This window comes from Asterias rubens, unplaced genomic scaffold, assembly GCF_902459465.1.
Source record: "Asterias rubens unplaced genomic scaffold, eAstRub1.3, whole genome shotgun sequence".
NCBI lineage: Eukaryota > Metazoa > Echinodermata > Asteroidea > Forcipulatida > Asteriidae > Asterias > Asterias rubens.
This window is the reverse complement of record NW_022985723.1, coordinates 28,907-46,864: the sequence shown is the minus strand read 5'-3', so window position 1 is coordinate 46,864 and position 17,958 is coordinate 28,907. Positions and strand designations below refer to the sequence as shown.

General features: G+C 38.1%; 1 protein-coding gene across 2 annotated transcripts in view; it reads right to left on the bottom strand.

The window, feature by feature from the left end:
* LOC117306366 overlaps positions 1-15,079 on the bottom strand; it is a 56,810-nt gene extending 41,731 nt beyond the window's left edge. Inside the window, exons 1-4 of one of the 2 annotated variants that reach the window (XM_033790969.1) lie at positions 14,551-15,079; positions 3,526-3,576; positions 2,962-3,128; positions 2,028-2,138 (exon numbers count right to left, since the gene is read on the bottom strand). In XM_033790969.1, the coding sequence (XP_033646860.1) occupies positions 2,028-2,138; positions 2,962-3,128; positions 3,526-3,576; positions 14,551-14,682 (461 nt within the window). In that variant the 5' untranslated portion in view covers positions 14,683-15,079. Of the gene's footprint in view, positions 1-2,027; positions 2,139-2,469; positions 2,576-2,961; positions 3,129-3,525; positions 3,577-14,550 lie in introns of those variants that run through there. The other variant, XM_033790970.1, reaches the window with a different exon arrangement.
* Positions 15,080-17,958: the final 2,879 nt, after the last annotated feature.

The window sequence follows — 17,958 nt, the reverse complement described above, 5'->3', positions numbered from 1 at the left end:
AAAAAAAAACTCCTACCAATAGAGTTGCTTTGGTCACCACCTTCCACCCCAAATTACCCAAACTTCCCTCAATTCTCAATAATAACATGCCTATACTTCACTCCTCCAGCAGGTTACACTCAGCAATCACTGAGGTTCCCATGGTTGCATTCCGCCGCCCTAAGAACCTTGGTGACATACTCGTCAGGGCCAAACTTCCCCCAGGTACAGTCCAAACACGACCCCCGACAGATATACTGGGCTGTCACAAATGTACCCGTTCCAAATGCAAAACGTGTCTGCACATTAAGCCCTCATGTAAGGTGAAGAGTCATACCACTGGCTCTTCATACAACATCAAGACCGACTCTGAATGCAGCACGTCTAATGTAGTCTATGTCATATCATGTAAGAGATGTGGGCTACCATATGTGGGAGAGACTAAGAGCAAACTTAGTCTTCGCTTTGTGAATCATGTCTCTTCCATAAAGACTAAGAAACCGTACCCAGTCTCTATCCACTTCAATAGCCCCAATCATAGTGTCAGTGATGTTGAACTTCTGGTGATTGAAGCTTGCAATGGTGATGACACACACCGCAAGAACAGAGAATCACACTGGATTCACCAACTCAAGACAGTCAAACCCTTTGGACTTAACATAAACACTGGTGTTAGATAACTTCTCATTACCCTCGACTTCACTTCTGCCTAAGAACTTATATGTTGTATATATTCTGTACATAAAGTATAAATTAACCTAGTTTAAAGTTGTTTTTATAAATTCATCACTGTAACTATCTGATGTAAGTAACCCCCCCCCCCCTTTTTTCCACAGGTCCCTCATACCTATTTTTAAAATCATCATACCTTTGATCTTGCTATTCTTATTAATTGACCATTGTTAGTTGCATCATGATGCAACTTGCTCTCTAATCCTACCCTTTCATGTCTCCCTGCATTGTTGTCGAACAATACATTTACCACTTTTATGGTTCAGTAACCCTTCCTTTCATTCTAAACATTCTTTGTCCTCGCCACTTCACTCCTATTGGTTCATAGCCACCAATATTGTTTCTGAAATAGAAACTTTGATTGGCTGTTATTTTCCCGCTTCTTTCTGGATCCTTTCCTTAATCCCTTTCCCCCTCTCTTTTTCTATAAATGGATATGTATTTGTTTGTACTTGTTTTATGCCTCTGAAGAAGGTCCGGATTGGATCGAAAGCTAAGGCCATCTACCCTATTCATTATTTTTTTAACACTGTATATTTGTTCAGTTTGCATCAGGGATATTTGAAGTATATTTTGTTATTTATTTGCATATAATGAAGAAAACAATGTCTTCCTGTCATGTGAAAAAAGAAGATGTTTGTTTATCCACCAGCATGTCCCATTCAACATATTAAGCTAAACTAATACAAAAGAAGAGTAACTCAACGCCTAGAACCAATGGAAACGCATCGTTATAAAAACATAAGGGTAAATGAGTATTCAGTTTGTATTATTTGCTTTGTTGAAAAATATTTAAAAATAATAAGTGGGTTGGTTTTATTAATTGGGCCATGGTCCACGGATTGATAAGTGCGGCTTATATTGATTCATTCAAAAACTGTGTTTTGTTATAATTGTTATAATAATTTACAAACAGTCTGAGACAGAAGGATCTTAAATGCATTGTGAGTAATGTAAAGTCGCTATACGCTAATGTAATAACGAATTTGTGGTCCTTCTGCAAGCATAAAGACTTGCTTACCACAGAAAAGTATTGCTTAACAGAAACTACGTCTGCCAAAATTCCATATAGTTACACTCTAAAACTATATTAGTCAAATTAACACTACCTAGTCGAAAGAGACATACTTTTAAAATCATGTCTCATATGACTCATTTGCATATTGTTTTTGGTTTACGTTGTACAAAATAATATCAACAAGGAATCAAACAGCTCTTAACCGTATCACATCTTGATCGAAAGATGTGTCTGAAACCTTCAATTTATAGATTGAATGTGTACACAAGGTGAACAAAGATATACATATTATACTTACAGTGCAGTAATTCTTCCACTTGATAGACCACCAGAAGCGTCAAATGTATTCTCATCTTCGCCTTCACATTTGTCTCGCACTTTGCCGTAGTAAGTTATACCATCCACCTCACTGTCAAATAATTCAAATGTTAAACCAAATGTTAGAGTTATTAATACGTTATCATCAACAATTCATTCAAAAAGATACAGAAAAGATTTTGTGGAAAGGAAATGTCGGCATTGTATTTGATTGTTGGTTCTCATTTAACTGAATGATTGTCCCACATGAATGGATTTTTGTGGTGAGAAATCTGTAATTGCTCAACATTCCCAGCGAAAACAGGGATAGAAGTCGAAATTCGAACCGGGCTTAAATCCAATTTGTGAAACAATAATTGCTGAAATGATGGGGAAATGTATCTTTATCAATGTTAGTTATTAATGTTATATGGAAAACTTACAGCGAGAAGCTTGCTATGTATGCACTCAATGGTAACTGCATTTGTAAATCAAAGGCAGTGGACACTATTGGTATGTGGCAAAGACTAGCCTTCACAGTTGGTATATCTCAACATAGGCATAAAAAAACAAACCTGCGAAAATTTGAGCTCAATCGGTCATCGAAGTTGCGAGATAATAATGAACAAAAAATAACCCTTGTCACACAAATTTGTGTGCGTTTAGATGGTTGATTTCGAGACCTCAAGTTCTAAATGTGAGGTCCCGAAATCAAATTCGTGGAAAATTACTTCTTTCTCGATAACTATGGCACTTCAGAGGGAGCCGTTTCTCACAACGTTTTATACCATCAACCTCTCCCCATTACTCGTCACCAAGAAAGGTTTTATGCCAATAATTATTTTGAGTAATTACCAATAGTGTCCACTGCCTTTAAATGATGGGGAGATGTATCTTTATCAATGTTAGTTTTTAATGTTAAATGGAAACCTTACAGCGAGAAGCTTGCTATGTATGCACTCAATGGTAACTGCATTATGAAATCCAATGGTTGAGGCGACGACCCTTTGTTGTTGATCCGGCTGGTTATTGTTGTACTTGCAAATCGCACTGCAATCTTTGTCTCAACTTGAAACAGTTGAACATCGTTCTTGTCTTTAGTCTGTATTTTCCAAATAAAAAAACACCACTATATTATACATTTACATCGTTCACAAAGTTAAACATATTATAACAGAAAGTGAACATTTCGTTGCTATTCAATGTCACTACTGTCGAGAGTGTCATCTGTAAGGCTCCCACCTCCCCCCCCCCCCCCAAAAAAAAAGCAGAAGAAAAAGAAAAAAAACATCATTAACAACAATACATTTTTATAGTATTTTTTCTTTTTCTAATTTGTCTTTGAGGCGGCCTTTTAAAAGGACGCGGGCGTGGATGCTAGACATGTTTTTATTTTTATTTGACCTACTTTATTGAGAATATTGATTGGTATGTACATGTAGGAATACATTGACTCCTCCATGGTATGTATGAACTCATAGATCAAGGATGATACTTACACTCGTGGCCTGTCTTCTTTCTCGTACACTTTCTCGAACTGACCGCAGCATCTGAATTGGGAAAACATATTTCACAAAGTTATCACATAATAGTCCTAAATGCTTTTTATAAAGTCGTGCATAAAAATTCACATAATTCAATGCAACAGCCCAATCCCATCACAACCATTAAAAACTGCCAAACCGCCGCTTTCAAGAAGTTGTATTATGGTTGCTTCCTCTCGTTAAAGACACTGCACACTATTGGTAGTTGTCGAAAACTACGTCACTTCAGAGGGAGCCGTTTCTCACAATGTTTTATACTATCAACCTCTTCCCATTACTCGTTACCAAGTGAGGTTTTATGATTGTTATTATTTTGAGCAATTACCAATAGTGTCCACTGCCTTTAACACATGCATAACTACCTCAACCTGAAGTTGGTTTTCGGCCCAATATACAAGGGGCGTCATATGAATGCATTACTAATAATATTTGAGTAAAATCCCCACGAAAAGAATTAATCGCTTAGCAACCCTTATTCTGGGGATTTAATTGATGGTACTTTTTTTATAAACACAAAACACATTGTCCACAGAAGATTCGAAGATACAATGATAAAAGAAGTTTTTGCGAAATATCACTTGATTGTGGATTTATCTGCTCCGTATAAAACCCTCTCTGATTGTATCAATCAAACTGCACATTATATCGATTGAACTCTTGAATATTTGGTATATTGAATATTTGGTATATGAAGTATTATAAATTATCAGAATGTTTTGACAAAAACAGCTGGACAAAAAGTTGCAAGTTTTGTGTACCCGTTTTGCATTTTTTATATTTTATTGTATCTTCCGAAGTTTTCCGTTCAACGTTTTACAAATATTGCTCCTTTATATAGTGAATTGAGTTCGCTTAGGGGCATCTATAGGCTGCCGTTCGTTTGTTTTTGGTGTTGTAATGATCTTGGTTTGATTGTTATTTAAGGTCTTTTGTGGGTTTTGTGGTGTTTTTAAAGCTTAAAGGAACACGTTGCCATGGATCGGTCGAGTTGGTCTTTGAAAAGCGTTTGAAACCGTTTGTTATAAAATGCATATGGTTAGAAAGATATTTTAACCAATATTGATCCACACAAATTTGCATCGAAATTGCGTGGTTTTCCTTTTACTTTGCGAACAAACACGGTCGGCCATTTATGGGAGTCAAAATTTGACTCCCATAAATGGCCGACCGTGTTAGTCGACGAGGTAAAAGGAAAACCACGCAATTCCGAGTGATACTTGTGTGGATCAATATTATCTACTTTTAAAATATCTCTCTAATCATATGCATTTTATAACAAATGGTTACAAACGCTTTTCAAAGACCAACTCGACCGATCCAAGGCAACGTGTTCCTTAAATTCATTCAGTGGTCTTTTTGAACTCTTTCTGAACAAAGAACCACTTGTTTACAATTTAAATATTCTCTGTGATCCTCTGTGATCAGCGAGAAGCATCGGAAAGTTAAATTTATTTTAAACTTAAAATGTTATTGTTTTGTTTCTAGGTTTGAAATTTATTATGACAGAAACAAAAAAGAAAGCCTGTTTTGTCACTGTTTTAAACTCTAAGTTGGCTTTAATACTAAGTGAATACAATTTTGAAATCAAATCAGTTGTCTGCTTTCGTGGAAAAGAACATGATTGAGGTTTAGGGTTCAAGTCTCAGTTAAACCAACAATTACCAACCGAACCGAACTGTTCAAATCTCCCCCACTGTGTCAGACAATCAACCTTGACTACTGTTGTTTGCTCGCGGATCACAAAGGTCCGCTGTGGTTCAAGTAGACGTACCCCTCTGGGTTTATTCAATGGAACAAAACATGAATCATCATTCTGAATGAAACTCTTGCGAATCGTAGGCATGTGGTTGTTCACACCTTTATCGGTGCAACACTGTTTTCTCGGTGCAACATTTTTTTCTCTCAGTTGTGATCCGACATTTTTAGTGACATTTCTCATTACCAACTCGGCAGATTCAGTTTATTTGTATCAATTTATGTTATCAAGCCATGGTTTGCTTTTAAATGTTTGACATAATAAGCTTTCACCTTTTTTTTTCACAAGTTTGCCTAATTGTTGTTTTGTTTTAATTTATTTGTTATTCCCTTCATGAATTCTGGCATATTTTGGTGTTTGATGTTTGTGTTTGATATATTCTTGCCTTGCCTTTAACACTCTAAATGGGAGGGATTAAAAGGTTGGTCCGGGGGATTAGTGAATAAAGTGGATTGGTCCCTGATTGCAGTCCTTTGGATTGACTGTAAATCCCTCCCATTTAGAGTTAACAGTTTTATAAACTCCCCGTTGTTGAGCGTAAGAGTTTTAATACCATTAAAATGATTAATGCTATGTTTTACTGAGATTTTTAAATTAATTATGTATATGTTCTCCTCCAATTTCTGTGTAAGATTTAAGGCCATTTTAATAATTAATGTTATGTTTTACTCAAATTGTTTTATTACTATGTAACTGTTCATTTAATTCTGCTGCTAGCAGCGAATTTACTAAGGGAATCAATGTGTGGTGAAGAGGTTCAACAACTAGTGGTTTAATCCCACTGAGGCCTGGTTCTTGATAATTTTACCGAGATGAAGTCGAGGTAAATTATCAAGAACCAGGCCTCGGCGGGTTTAAACCACTAGTTGAAAACCGATTCAACACACTTTGATTCCCATTCATAAATACCTTTTCGGTCAAAAACATCATAACTTTTTGGTCAAAAAGTAAAATAAATGAAAACATTATAATTGTTAAATGATTTCTTTCAACACAACACCCCTCCAGCTACAAAATGGTAAAGCCCTCCGCCGCCCTCGGGTAAACAACTCCTTATAAGGGAATGCTGTGCGCGTCGTGCGTATCGCGTGATGTGACACAACTGTTTCAGCCGTTGCTCTCGACCAATAGGAATGAAGAAACTGTCATAAGAACAGGTGCAAGGTCGCGTGTCACGCCCATGAATTAACACTTTTTACCGGTCATAAACAAAGGTTTATACACACCCACGTGACGCGCTCTCCACCAATTCAAAACGTTAATGAAGTTTGATCTATGGACATTGTGTTTTGTGTCGTACAAAAAGTACCCAACCACTTTAAAGACACTGGACACTATTGGTAACTGTCACGGATCTGTCTTCACTTGGTTTACCTGAAGATATGCATAAAATATGCCTGATTTCGAGACCTCAAATTCTAAATCTGAGGTCTCGAAATCAAATTCGTGTAAAACTACTTCTTTCTCGAAAACTACGTTACTTCAGATGGAGCCGTTTCTCACAATGCTGTATACTATCAAAAGCTCCAAATTACTCGTTACCAAGTAAGGTTTTATGCTAATAATTATTTTGAGTGATTACCAATAGTGTCCACTGCCTTTAAGGAAACATAATTTACGCAAATGTACTGTGAAAGCCCAGATCCATCTAATTTATCATTTTCATAACTTGTACTCGGCTTGTCCCATTCATTTCATCTGAAAAGTGGTTGTTGCTAAGAAAGCTTATGTAGTTTTTATGTAATTACAATGTTCGGGTAACTTTCTTATGCATACCTTCTTGCTATATTGTTTATTATCCAAGTGGTATGGTATTATGTTTGTTGCACAAATAAACTTATTTAACTGACACCAGCAAACATTTCCTCGTAATTTTTTCTCTCCTACCTCAACCTCAACCTAAATCATAGACATATTTTCTTTCAGTTTATTGTAAACTGTTCCTTTAACTAAGGTCCACCCTGCAGTAAAATACTTTTGTTTCTACGCAGCTAGCACCCCTTCCTCCCCCTCCCCAAACCAGGTTCAGTCCAACCATCCTTTTCATGACCCCCCCCCCCAAAAAAAAAAAAAAAAGGTCACCGTGATTTCTCATTCACGTCCTATCAACAAGCCACATCCCACTACAAAATGACTACTATCCATCTCCCCTACCCTCAAATCGAGCTCATAGTCCCACTCCCTGGCTCTAATCATCTACCAAGCTTGCTCCATGCCCATGTCCAACCAGCCACACCCCAGCAAAAGTACCACAAGTGCATTCCCGTGTCCTTAAAAAATCACATGACCTGCCCCACGTCATCTACCCAGCTTGCCAATACCCATGCCCAACAAGCCCCACCCCGGCAAAATAAGCACACATCCATTTCCCCTACCCTCACATCGAACTCCAAGTCCTCACCCACCTTGCTGTAACACACGTCCAACCATCCACACCCCAGCAAAATCTTCCCTACCCTCAAATCGAACTTCTAGTCTCTGGCCCCAGTCACCCACCCACCTTGCTCATGCCCATGCCGAACCAGCCACACCCCAGCAGAATTAGCACAAGTCCATCTCCCCTACCCTCCAATTGAACTTCCAGTCACCCACCCACCTTGCTCATGCCCAAGCAGCCACACCCCGGCAGAATTAGCATGTCCATCTCCCCACCCTTAAATCGAACTTCCAGTCCCTGGCCCCAGTCACCCACCCAGCTTGCTCATGCCCATGCCCAACCAACCACACCCATACAGAATTAACACAAGTCCATCTCTCCTACTCAAATCAAACTTCCCGTCCCTGGTTCCAGTCATACACAATAGCTTGCTCATTATAATCACGTCCAACCACTGTCACAATCCAGCAAAATTACTACAATTGTCCCAATACGCTATCTAATTATTAATGTGACCTCTTGAGGGAACCAGTTTGAATACTCGTGTGGTTTTGGACAGGCGCCGGTGATTGGAGCCAGCCAAAGCAACCGAAAGGTACCAGACTACCGCCTAACACCAGATAAACATGTAATAGGGGACAGGGTGCTTGACGGCTTGGTGCCGTGACGCGATATTCAAAATAGCCACCAGCCATGCTTGGTTTATGTCCACACCGTGGATGTATTACGACTATTTGATGTGATTTAATGTCTCTAGAGGTAAGCTTTATCATGTAATTTAGTTAAGTTTATAACGTAGAATAGGAACACTCAGAAAACAAATGGTAAAAAGATGTTTTGTAAAAAAAGTTATGTAAGAAACTACCTAACTTAAGTAAAACACGGCCAAAAATATACTGATTTGTAATGTAAAAAAATATATACATGTTTTGAGAGTAAGTATTGCAGTTAATCAAAGTTATGTAAGATTTACCAAAGTAAAGAGAAACTTTACATGGCATTGGTAGGTCTTACAAGGAACTGTGAAAAATAATCCGGTGTTTACATGCAAGTTATGTTTTCCCCGCGTTTGCGCACGCGCGTGTCTGCGTGACAAGTTGCTAACGTCTCAGTCCATGCAGTCATGTCGTTCGTGCTCGGCGAGCAAAAGTTACAAGAATGGGGATTTGTGCCCCTAGGTGGACGTATTAAAAGGTGAGTTCTCAAAAGTTGTTACGATCTACAGCCATATCTACTGATGCGTGTCGTATTATTTTTTGTTAGTTTTACAACCATTAAAATTTGGCCTACATGTTTGCCATGAACTTGAAGATGTATACAGCGCTATAATGCTGATATAGCAAGACAACATGTTGCAACACGTTACAACACATGCTCACTTTATAGCGCTGCAGACATGTTCACGTTTATGGCAAACGTGTAGGCCGAAATGGTTGTAAAAACTAACAAATAATAATACGCAAACATCAGTGTCTGTATATGACTGAAGATCGACATTTTTTTGAGAAACTCACCTTTCAATACGCCCATCAAAGAGCAAAATCCCCATGCTTGTAACTTTTGCTCAACGAGCACAAACAGGCAGTAAGGCCTTAGGGTCGTGTTAGAACAAACTCAAACGTTCAGACGGGAAAAGGGTACAAACAACGGTAAAAAGATGTAATTTTGTACGACTACAAACAATCCAAGTAAACATTTTACCTAAACAAACGGTAAAATAATAATAATTACACAGCTATAAGGTAAATCAAAGTTTTTGCCCATTAAAAGGGTAACGCGGAATAGTTTTACATGTAATATAAGTGTAAGGTTTACACAATCAATGTGTAATATTTTACATATCTAGTGTTTACTGAAAATTTAGGTAAATATGTTTACTCCTAAACGAAGTAAGTTTGTAAGTCTTTGTTGTGTAAGTTTTACCCTGCAACGAACTGGTAAAAGTTTACCTAACTGTTAGCAGGTTCACCCCCAGCCTCTAAAACATGGCTTTTTTTACACAAATTGTGTAAATATTTTTCTGAGTGAATAGGCCTCGTGGAAGCCATGTAAACCCCTAGATTGTCACTAACATGCCTTCATGAATGTAAAACAACGGCACTTGAAACCGGGCCCCGGAACTATTAGGCACTGGACAATATTGATAATTACTCAAAAATAATTGATATCATAAAAACTTCGTTAGTAACGAGCAACGGAGAGCTGTTGATAGCATAACACAGTGTAATAATCGGCTTCCTCTGTAGCAACATAGTTCTTGAAAAAGAGGTAATTTTTCACTCAAATATTAAAAGACTTCATGACTAATTGCGCGCAAGTTGTTACAGATTTGTTAATGTCCAGTGCCTTTAATTGCAATTTAAATAAAGGACCGATCGTAATCCGTTTGAAAATAGTTCGTGTAACTTTCTAATGTTAAACTATCTACTATGGTTAATTGTCTTAGTGGTATTTTTGGTATTATGTATACTGTTTTTTCACAAATAAACTATTATTTTAAAAGACATCAATAAACATGTTCTTCATTATATCCTTTTCCCCTTCTGCTTCTGCCCACCCACATTAGAACAATACCCTTTGTTGTCTTCCAAATATTGTGTTTCTTTTAATTTATTTCAAACTAAAATAAAGATGTCCATGGCTTTAAAAATGGTAAAACATGGACTCTTTGGATCATGTACGACCGATAATGACAACATGCTCACATTTTAAAGTTTTCGCCTTTTTTGTTGATACAAACTTATTAAAATTTTCAGTTTAAAAAGGTAGACATACATTTATTGTTATATAATCTTTGCCGTTGCGGCACACAAAGTGTGCTTGCTGCACAAATCACTGTAACCTCCCAAAATACCTTTGAATTATTTAAATAGGAAAATTTAACAATCGCATGTGAAATTACAGTATTTCCCCTCGCTCTTCAAATCACGTTCTTGGCCTAATTTCTTAGAGCTGCTTAACGGTTGATTTTAGTGCGCGATTTCCATTCGCTGCTAACCGCAAGCACACGAAGAGGCATGCTAACCTTCCGGTGCTTACTGCACGAAAATTAATCAACTAACATTGTAAATCCATGCTGAACGCGCAAAACGGTCGCCTGATACACTTGCTAACCTGTGAAATACGCTCACACTTTTTCTACAGTAAGCACGGACAATGTTTTTACCGTTAATCAGCGCCATGGAATTGGGCCATGGTCGTCAATGAGTCTCACTGACTGCCCCTCTCCGATTCAATGCATCATCCCTGACGGTATCACAGCGAGTACCCACCAATAACAATAGGGGAATCAATGCTGTTTATTCCCTATCCAGCCACCCAAACCAGCACCCAACCTACATCATACCCCGCGACTCGTCCAACGCAACCCTCACCTGCATGCAACAAACCCCCAATGTATTTCCATCAGTTGTCAATTCAACTTATTCCCATACAGTTTCCGATGTAAACTAATTTTCTTGAACTACAAACGTGTGTCTTAAACTCAAATACTTTTAAGTCCAAACCAAAGAGTTCCCCACGCCAATGTTTCCTTACAATATTGTTCAAGTCAGAACCAAAGACTCCCCTGTCTGCTGACCTGTTAACCTACTCCCGGGTATAGCATATACCTAGGTGTTGTGGGTAGGTGTCGGTCTCCGAAGCGAAAGGTCCCTGGTTCGAACCCGGCAGCAGGAGCGCCTCTCGATACGAGCCACGGTGGTGGCAGCCTGGTGAGTGACCGACCGCGAAGTCTCGACCCACCGCGCAGTGGCACCCACCGCTCCCACACTCGCTTAGAAAAGAAACTTAAAACTTAAAACGAACCTATGAACTTTTTTAATATGCGTTTTAACATTTGAATAAAAATCGTTTATCTAAAACGCCTCGAATTTGTCGAGAGCGGGATTCGATCTACGGACCTTTCGGTCCAGAGACCAGAGCCCTTCCACTGGGCCACCGCTCCTTTATACTATATGCGTTTGAGTTTAATTTTAAACCTTCGTATGAACAATTTTAAATTAAAACTTGATAAAAGAACACCCATGATTCGAACCCAGTACCTTTGGGTATGGAGTCGGGAACCCTTCCACTGGGCCACTGCTCCTTCTTACTAAACATGCGTTCGAGTTTGATTTTAATCCTTCGTATGAACAATTTTAAATTAAAACTTGATAAAAGAACACCCATGATTCGAACCCAGTACCTTTGGGTATGGAGTCGGGAGCCCTTCCACTGGGCCACAACTCATTTTCCTTCATATGCGTTCGAGTTTAATTATAAACCTTAGATTGAGCAATTTTAAATAAAAACGTATTATAGCGCATGCCTTCCAGTCGCAAACTATTAAGTATAATCCAATGGCCTTAAGCGAAAAAAGAACACCCGGGCTCGAACCCAGTACCTTTGGGTTCAGAATCCAAAGCCCTTCCACTGGGCTACCGCTCCTCTGCCTAATTTGCATATTTATCTTGTGTTATATCTTAGAATGGAAACACCGACCTGAACAGTTCCATGAAGATTAAAACAAAACCCTGGTTTGAGCCGTCTACCGTGGCAACTTTTTGAGATAATTATTGGCTGTATTCGGATATAACGATGCCTCAAAATCAAGAGTACAATTAATATTATTGACCTATCCCATTGTTCCAGCAACATGTAACTTTGAGACTGTCTACACATAAAGGACTTCATTTGGTTAAATTTTGAGCCAAATCGGAGAGAAAAAGTTTTCGAGGGTTAAAAAAAAGTCAAGTTATATCTACCCTTGTCGGTTTTTTCAAAATCGGCCGAAATTGTTGTTTTCCAAATCGCCTGAAATTTCATACACAGGTGTAAAAGGGTGCGAGGATCACAAAAAAAAATTGGTTTTATTTGTCTACGGTGTCAACATTTTGAGATATTAATGAAGTTCGGATATAACGACGGTTCAAAATCAAGATTAAAATGAATTATTGAGACCCATCCCATTGTTCCAGCAACCTGTAACTTGGAGAATGTCTTCAACACATAAAGGACTTCATTTTGGTTAAATTTTGAGGCAAATCGGAGAATAAGTTTTCGAGGCTGAAAAATCATATTTCATACACGTGTACAAGGGTGCAAGGATCACACAAATCTTGGTTTTAGTCCTCTACTACGGTGTCAACTTTTTGAGATCTTGCTATAATTCGGATATAACGACGGTTCAAAATCAGGATTAAAATGAATTCCATTTTTCCAGCAACCTGTAACTTGAATTCAGTTGCAAAAGAATAACGAAAGAAATGTTCTTACGTCGGCATACGCTGGTTTAAACGTCAAGGTGTTGAAGGGCCACACATTGTGTGCTTTCTCAGATGCCTAATAAATACTTGAGGCATACGACTCTCTATCACAGAGAACCAGCTAACTATACGGGTTCGCCGTCGTGGAATTATTCCAACCTTCATATCGAACTCCTGCCGTTTAACCTTGCAGACTCCTCATGTTTGGTTCATATTTGCAACTGATACGTACGGAGCTCTGGAAGTGCCATTCGACATGTTGAGATCCTCAGATAATTGCCAGAAGATGACATCATAATGTCGACATCCCGAAATGTTTCATCTCGGGACGATACTCTGAAGTGATTGATGTTGACTTTTACTTTAGAGGTAAAAATCTGGATTCATGCCGAGAATCCAAGATAAATTATCTTGTGGAGACGTCAACATTTCATGATGTTCCATCTTAACATAACATATATCAGGAAGACGACATTCTAACTTTAAGATGTCGTCATTCCGAGATAAATGTCGTCATGTTTCGTTACTGATGTCATCATCCATCCTGCATGATCTCAACGAGTTGTATCGCATTTCCACAGCTCCGTAGATGCTTCATGGGGAGGGAATGGAAGTGAGCTATACAAACTCTGACCATAGAGAAAGGACCCCTTCAAATGACCAGCATTGTACCGGTATATTACATTACGTAATGAATACCAGCTACACATGTATATAGGTCTACGCCTACAGGCACCCGCCTACACACAGGTTCCTACAGTAGGCCTATACATGTATATGCCATGTATTTTGTGTTGGATGGGAAAAGTTTCCGTATGGCGCAACCACTTTTCATTCGATAATATATTATCTAGTTTACCTCAATGAGATATGATTGAAAAACTGGTGGCGCCAAACGGAAAGTTTATCGTTGGATGTTTTACAGTTTGCACCAAATTTAAGTGCAAAAGCACCATGGATTGTTATCTGTCAATGTTAGCCAATGATGAAAGTGGAACGTTAAAGTTTTGCATATGCTGCAGAAACTCCTGGTTCTCCTACCTAATAGGCCTCGCGGGAAAGATTTTGCACTGATTTGGGGCATGTTGTTTGGGTTAACACAAACTAAACAAAATAATTGAGTTTTTTTCTTCTGTTTAACGAATGGAACAATTTGGTCAATTCCAACCTTTGCTGATAATTGCATAAAACAAGGTTACTTTGTGTGAAACTGTGGAAGTAACAAATTCCCTGTTATGTACTACCAGTTTTGGGTTTGGGTTTTTAATTAATGGACGAGAAAGTGTATACATGTATCGTGACTAGAATGTACGAGCCGAAGCTTGTAATCACTGTAGATTCGTAAAACTATGATTCACTTTCAACAATAGAGTGACGTCACAGAAATAGTTTAATACAGCTAATGAATGACATAAACAATCCCTGGTGAACAGTGACCATCACTTATTTTGACCAGGCGCTAGATTCGCATGTGTGCGGTTTATAAACAGAACAGGGCCTATAAATTTGTATAGTTTGACAAGGATGAGTGAATGACAGTGTGGTTTGCTTGTAGACTAATACCATGGAGGAATCTCCATGGCTAAACCGGCTATACTTACCTCATATTGCTTGGAGTGTTTGAGAGCTGTAACAGTCCATTCCTTGGTTCCTGATGGTGCTGATATGACAACACTAAACATGTAGAGTAACATAACAACGCCCACCGCTGATCTTCCTTCAAGATACACCATCTTGGCAATTATTGTACGAGCATGGAGGGGTGTGCCACTTCAAGACATGAATCCAAAAATCAATATGTATTTGTTGACCAAACCAATGTGTCTGTAACGACGTTCGTAGAGTAGTGAAGAGAATATCGTCAGTTTACTTTATGTTTATCCGTCGGTTTTGGGTGCTTGGTGTCCCCTGTGGACTTACTGCATGCTCCAACGCGGATTATCGTTTATCCAGCATACAGATTATATACCAGTAGCAAATAGCTCCAAGCGTGTCACATAGCAAAGCCACTCCAGTAAACGATGTGGCCACTCAAGGGAAGAAAAGTATGCCTCTAAATTCCAGTGGCAGATTCTATTGTACCAGAACTTGTGAGTTCTTGGAGTTATGATTGTGTTTAGGCATTTTAAGGTCTACTTGTCACATTCATGAAATTTCAACAACACCGCAGTGTCATCAAAGACAAGTTTCGGTGAAGTTGGCTGTTTTATTAAGTTATATTACTCCCTCTGGACCACTGACAAACTACCACCCATAACAAGAGAAACTAAACAGAACTGGCAGATATGATGAAAACTTACATTTGTTATAGATGGCAAGTTGAATATGAACCACTTATAGTGGAATGATTATGTTTAAAAGCAATCATAAAGTTAGTTATTACTGTCGGAATTTGTTCGCAAACGCAGGGAGTCGCAATGGCTAACGGAAGTTCCCACAATGTGCAGAATACCCCACCGTCGACCGTGCATGGAGCGTCCTTCAAAGGAGAACAATGAAGTTACCCGAGCGGTCATTGTTTGCTTTCCTCTTATTCAGGTTTACGGGAGTGTCTAGCTCTGTTGTATGGTGAATGGGGGGCCCCCAATGTTGTGGTTTTTCAGTAGAAGAGACTTTAATCTTAGGCATTATAGCGTGACCATGACCGGACAGAACGAAGGGTCAAATTGCAGTATTATGCATGCCTCTGGCAATGGTAACTATAAATCATTGGAAATGAGTGTCAAATAACACTGATTAATTGAAAACATATTTATTCGTAATGAGGAGGAATCAAGCCCGCGGTTCATACTTCACTGTTTAGCTCTCACAGCGAATGTATTAAGGAGTTGAACAAAGTTCAACATGGATTTGTGACGTCAACATTTGATCGCATTCACAAAAACACACGAAGTATATAAGTTAGTATATAGACAAACAATATCACCAAAAAGCAAAACAAAGCAATACAAGCAGAAGCAACTAATTTAAATAAACAAGACCACTGCAAAACAAAATGTACTGCACTAATGAATAATACAGCGAATGACTAAATTAAAACAATTAACTTATGGCTTTATGAGGAAATTAGTTGTAGGTCCTTTACTAGCACATATTGTCCTTTGTACGAGGTGTTTCTATGTAGTTTAGACCATTGTTTTACATCATGTACTTCTTTCTTAATTGAAATAGTTGTTCCTTTTGCGTTGTTACCCTTCCTTATGTTTATCATGGAGTGTTTATTAAGTCTGCTCCCGATAACTTTGAAATGCAAAACTAATTATTTTGCTCTAGTTTTTTTTTTTTTTTGCCATGGTTATGTTACAGTTAGTACCATTTGAAATGAGAGTTTATCACATTTTTCAAAGGAAATATAGTCTTACAATCATAAGGGGTCGTTACACAATTTAAAAAGAAATTCATGTCATTCGTGAATGTTTCAACCAGTCTCGTCCTATATTATTCACTGCTCTGTACCGACCTCGAGCAGCCATCTTTTTAGCCAAAATTTATTTGGCCTTCACTTGGAGATAATGCCAAATACGTTTCCCTCAAAGTATCTGCCTTTAAAAATAGGCTGCTATACGAATCAGAAAGCACATAACAAAGGATTTGAATTTAAATATAAACATTTGGAAAATGTTTGCTCATAAATGAAATTGAATGGTTGGCAGGTCTTGGCTTTTACGAAAGTGAATTGATTCTTGCGGCCTAGTGAAATTGAACGATCTGATTTGACCAGTGAATGCTAAACTGAAATTGAATTATATTATTCTTTTTGCTGATTCAACGGAGCATAAACTTCCCAATCACATCACTCAACACATTCAAGACACTTCTGAAAGCCCACTTGTTTGAGGAGGCCTACCATCAATGACTTTTTATTTCTTCAGTGCCTCAGCGCCTTTTGATTTAGGCGCTATACAAATTACGTTTGATTGATTGATTCAAACTAAATTGATTGAGCACCCAGGAGTCAAAATGAAGGGATTTTTTTGAAATTGGCCCGGAAAATCTATGGTTCACCAAGATTTCTGCCAAAATAGTTTTGTTTTAAATATTTGTTTAATAGATGTTAGTTTTGCATCAGGGATAAATAGGTTTTCTCTGTCAATTTCGGCAAAATGAGCAGCCAATTTAACCACCAAGCTATTCTATTTCGCGCGAAATCGAATGCAACTGAAAACGGTCATTCGAGTTCGTTTTATGACAAGTCAAATGTTATGTTGGTCATTCGATTTAACAAAATAATCATCAATTTAACAGTTTATCAAAGCACCATTCAAATTCGAAGACACTTCTTGAGGCGTGTGTGTCACGAAAAAGAATGGTGATACGCTAAATCGAACAGAGTGCTTAAGGAATTTGACTTGACTCAAAACGAAACTGAATGGCCGAATTCTGAATTTAAAAAGGGAGTAACAACTGGAGAGGCAAAACAGCTTTATTTCAAACGCATGGAAATGAAATTGGCTGCTCATTTGCTGAATATGATTGAAAAAACCTACAATATAGTTTGTGTTTACCTAGCCTGACACCGACGTTTTCTTGCCAGTTCGGTGAAAGAAATTCAAAGGTAAATCACTTGGGTGTTATTCGTCGAACAACGATCTTTACATCGATAGAACAGAATTATTAATCTTATAATCTGCCTTCATTTATTAAAAATTTACCACAACTTTTATATGATTTAGGACTATGCCATATAATGAAAACAATAATTCTATCAACTTTTTATGATACTAAATATTAAACACCATTTAGGACTATTTTTTTTAAGTTGGTTAAAGGCACTTGACACTATTGGTATTTACTCAAAATGATTTTCAGCATAACATACTCGGTAATGAGCAATGGAGAGCTGTTGATAGTATAGAACATTGTGAGTAACGGCTCCCTCTGAAGTAACGCAGTTTTTAGAAAAAAGCAATTTCTCACTCAAATATTAAAAGACTTCAGCCCTGAAGCCATTTATTAGGCATCTGAAAGCACACAAATAATTGTGCAACAATGGTGCTTTTTTAGTCAAA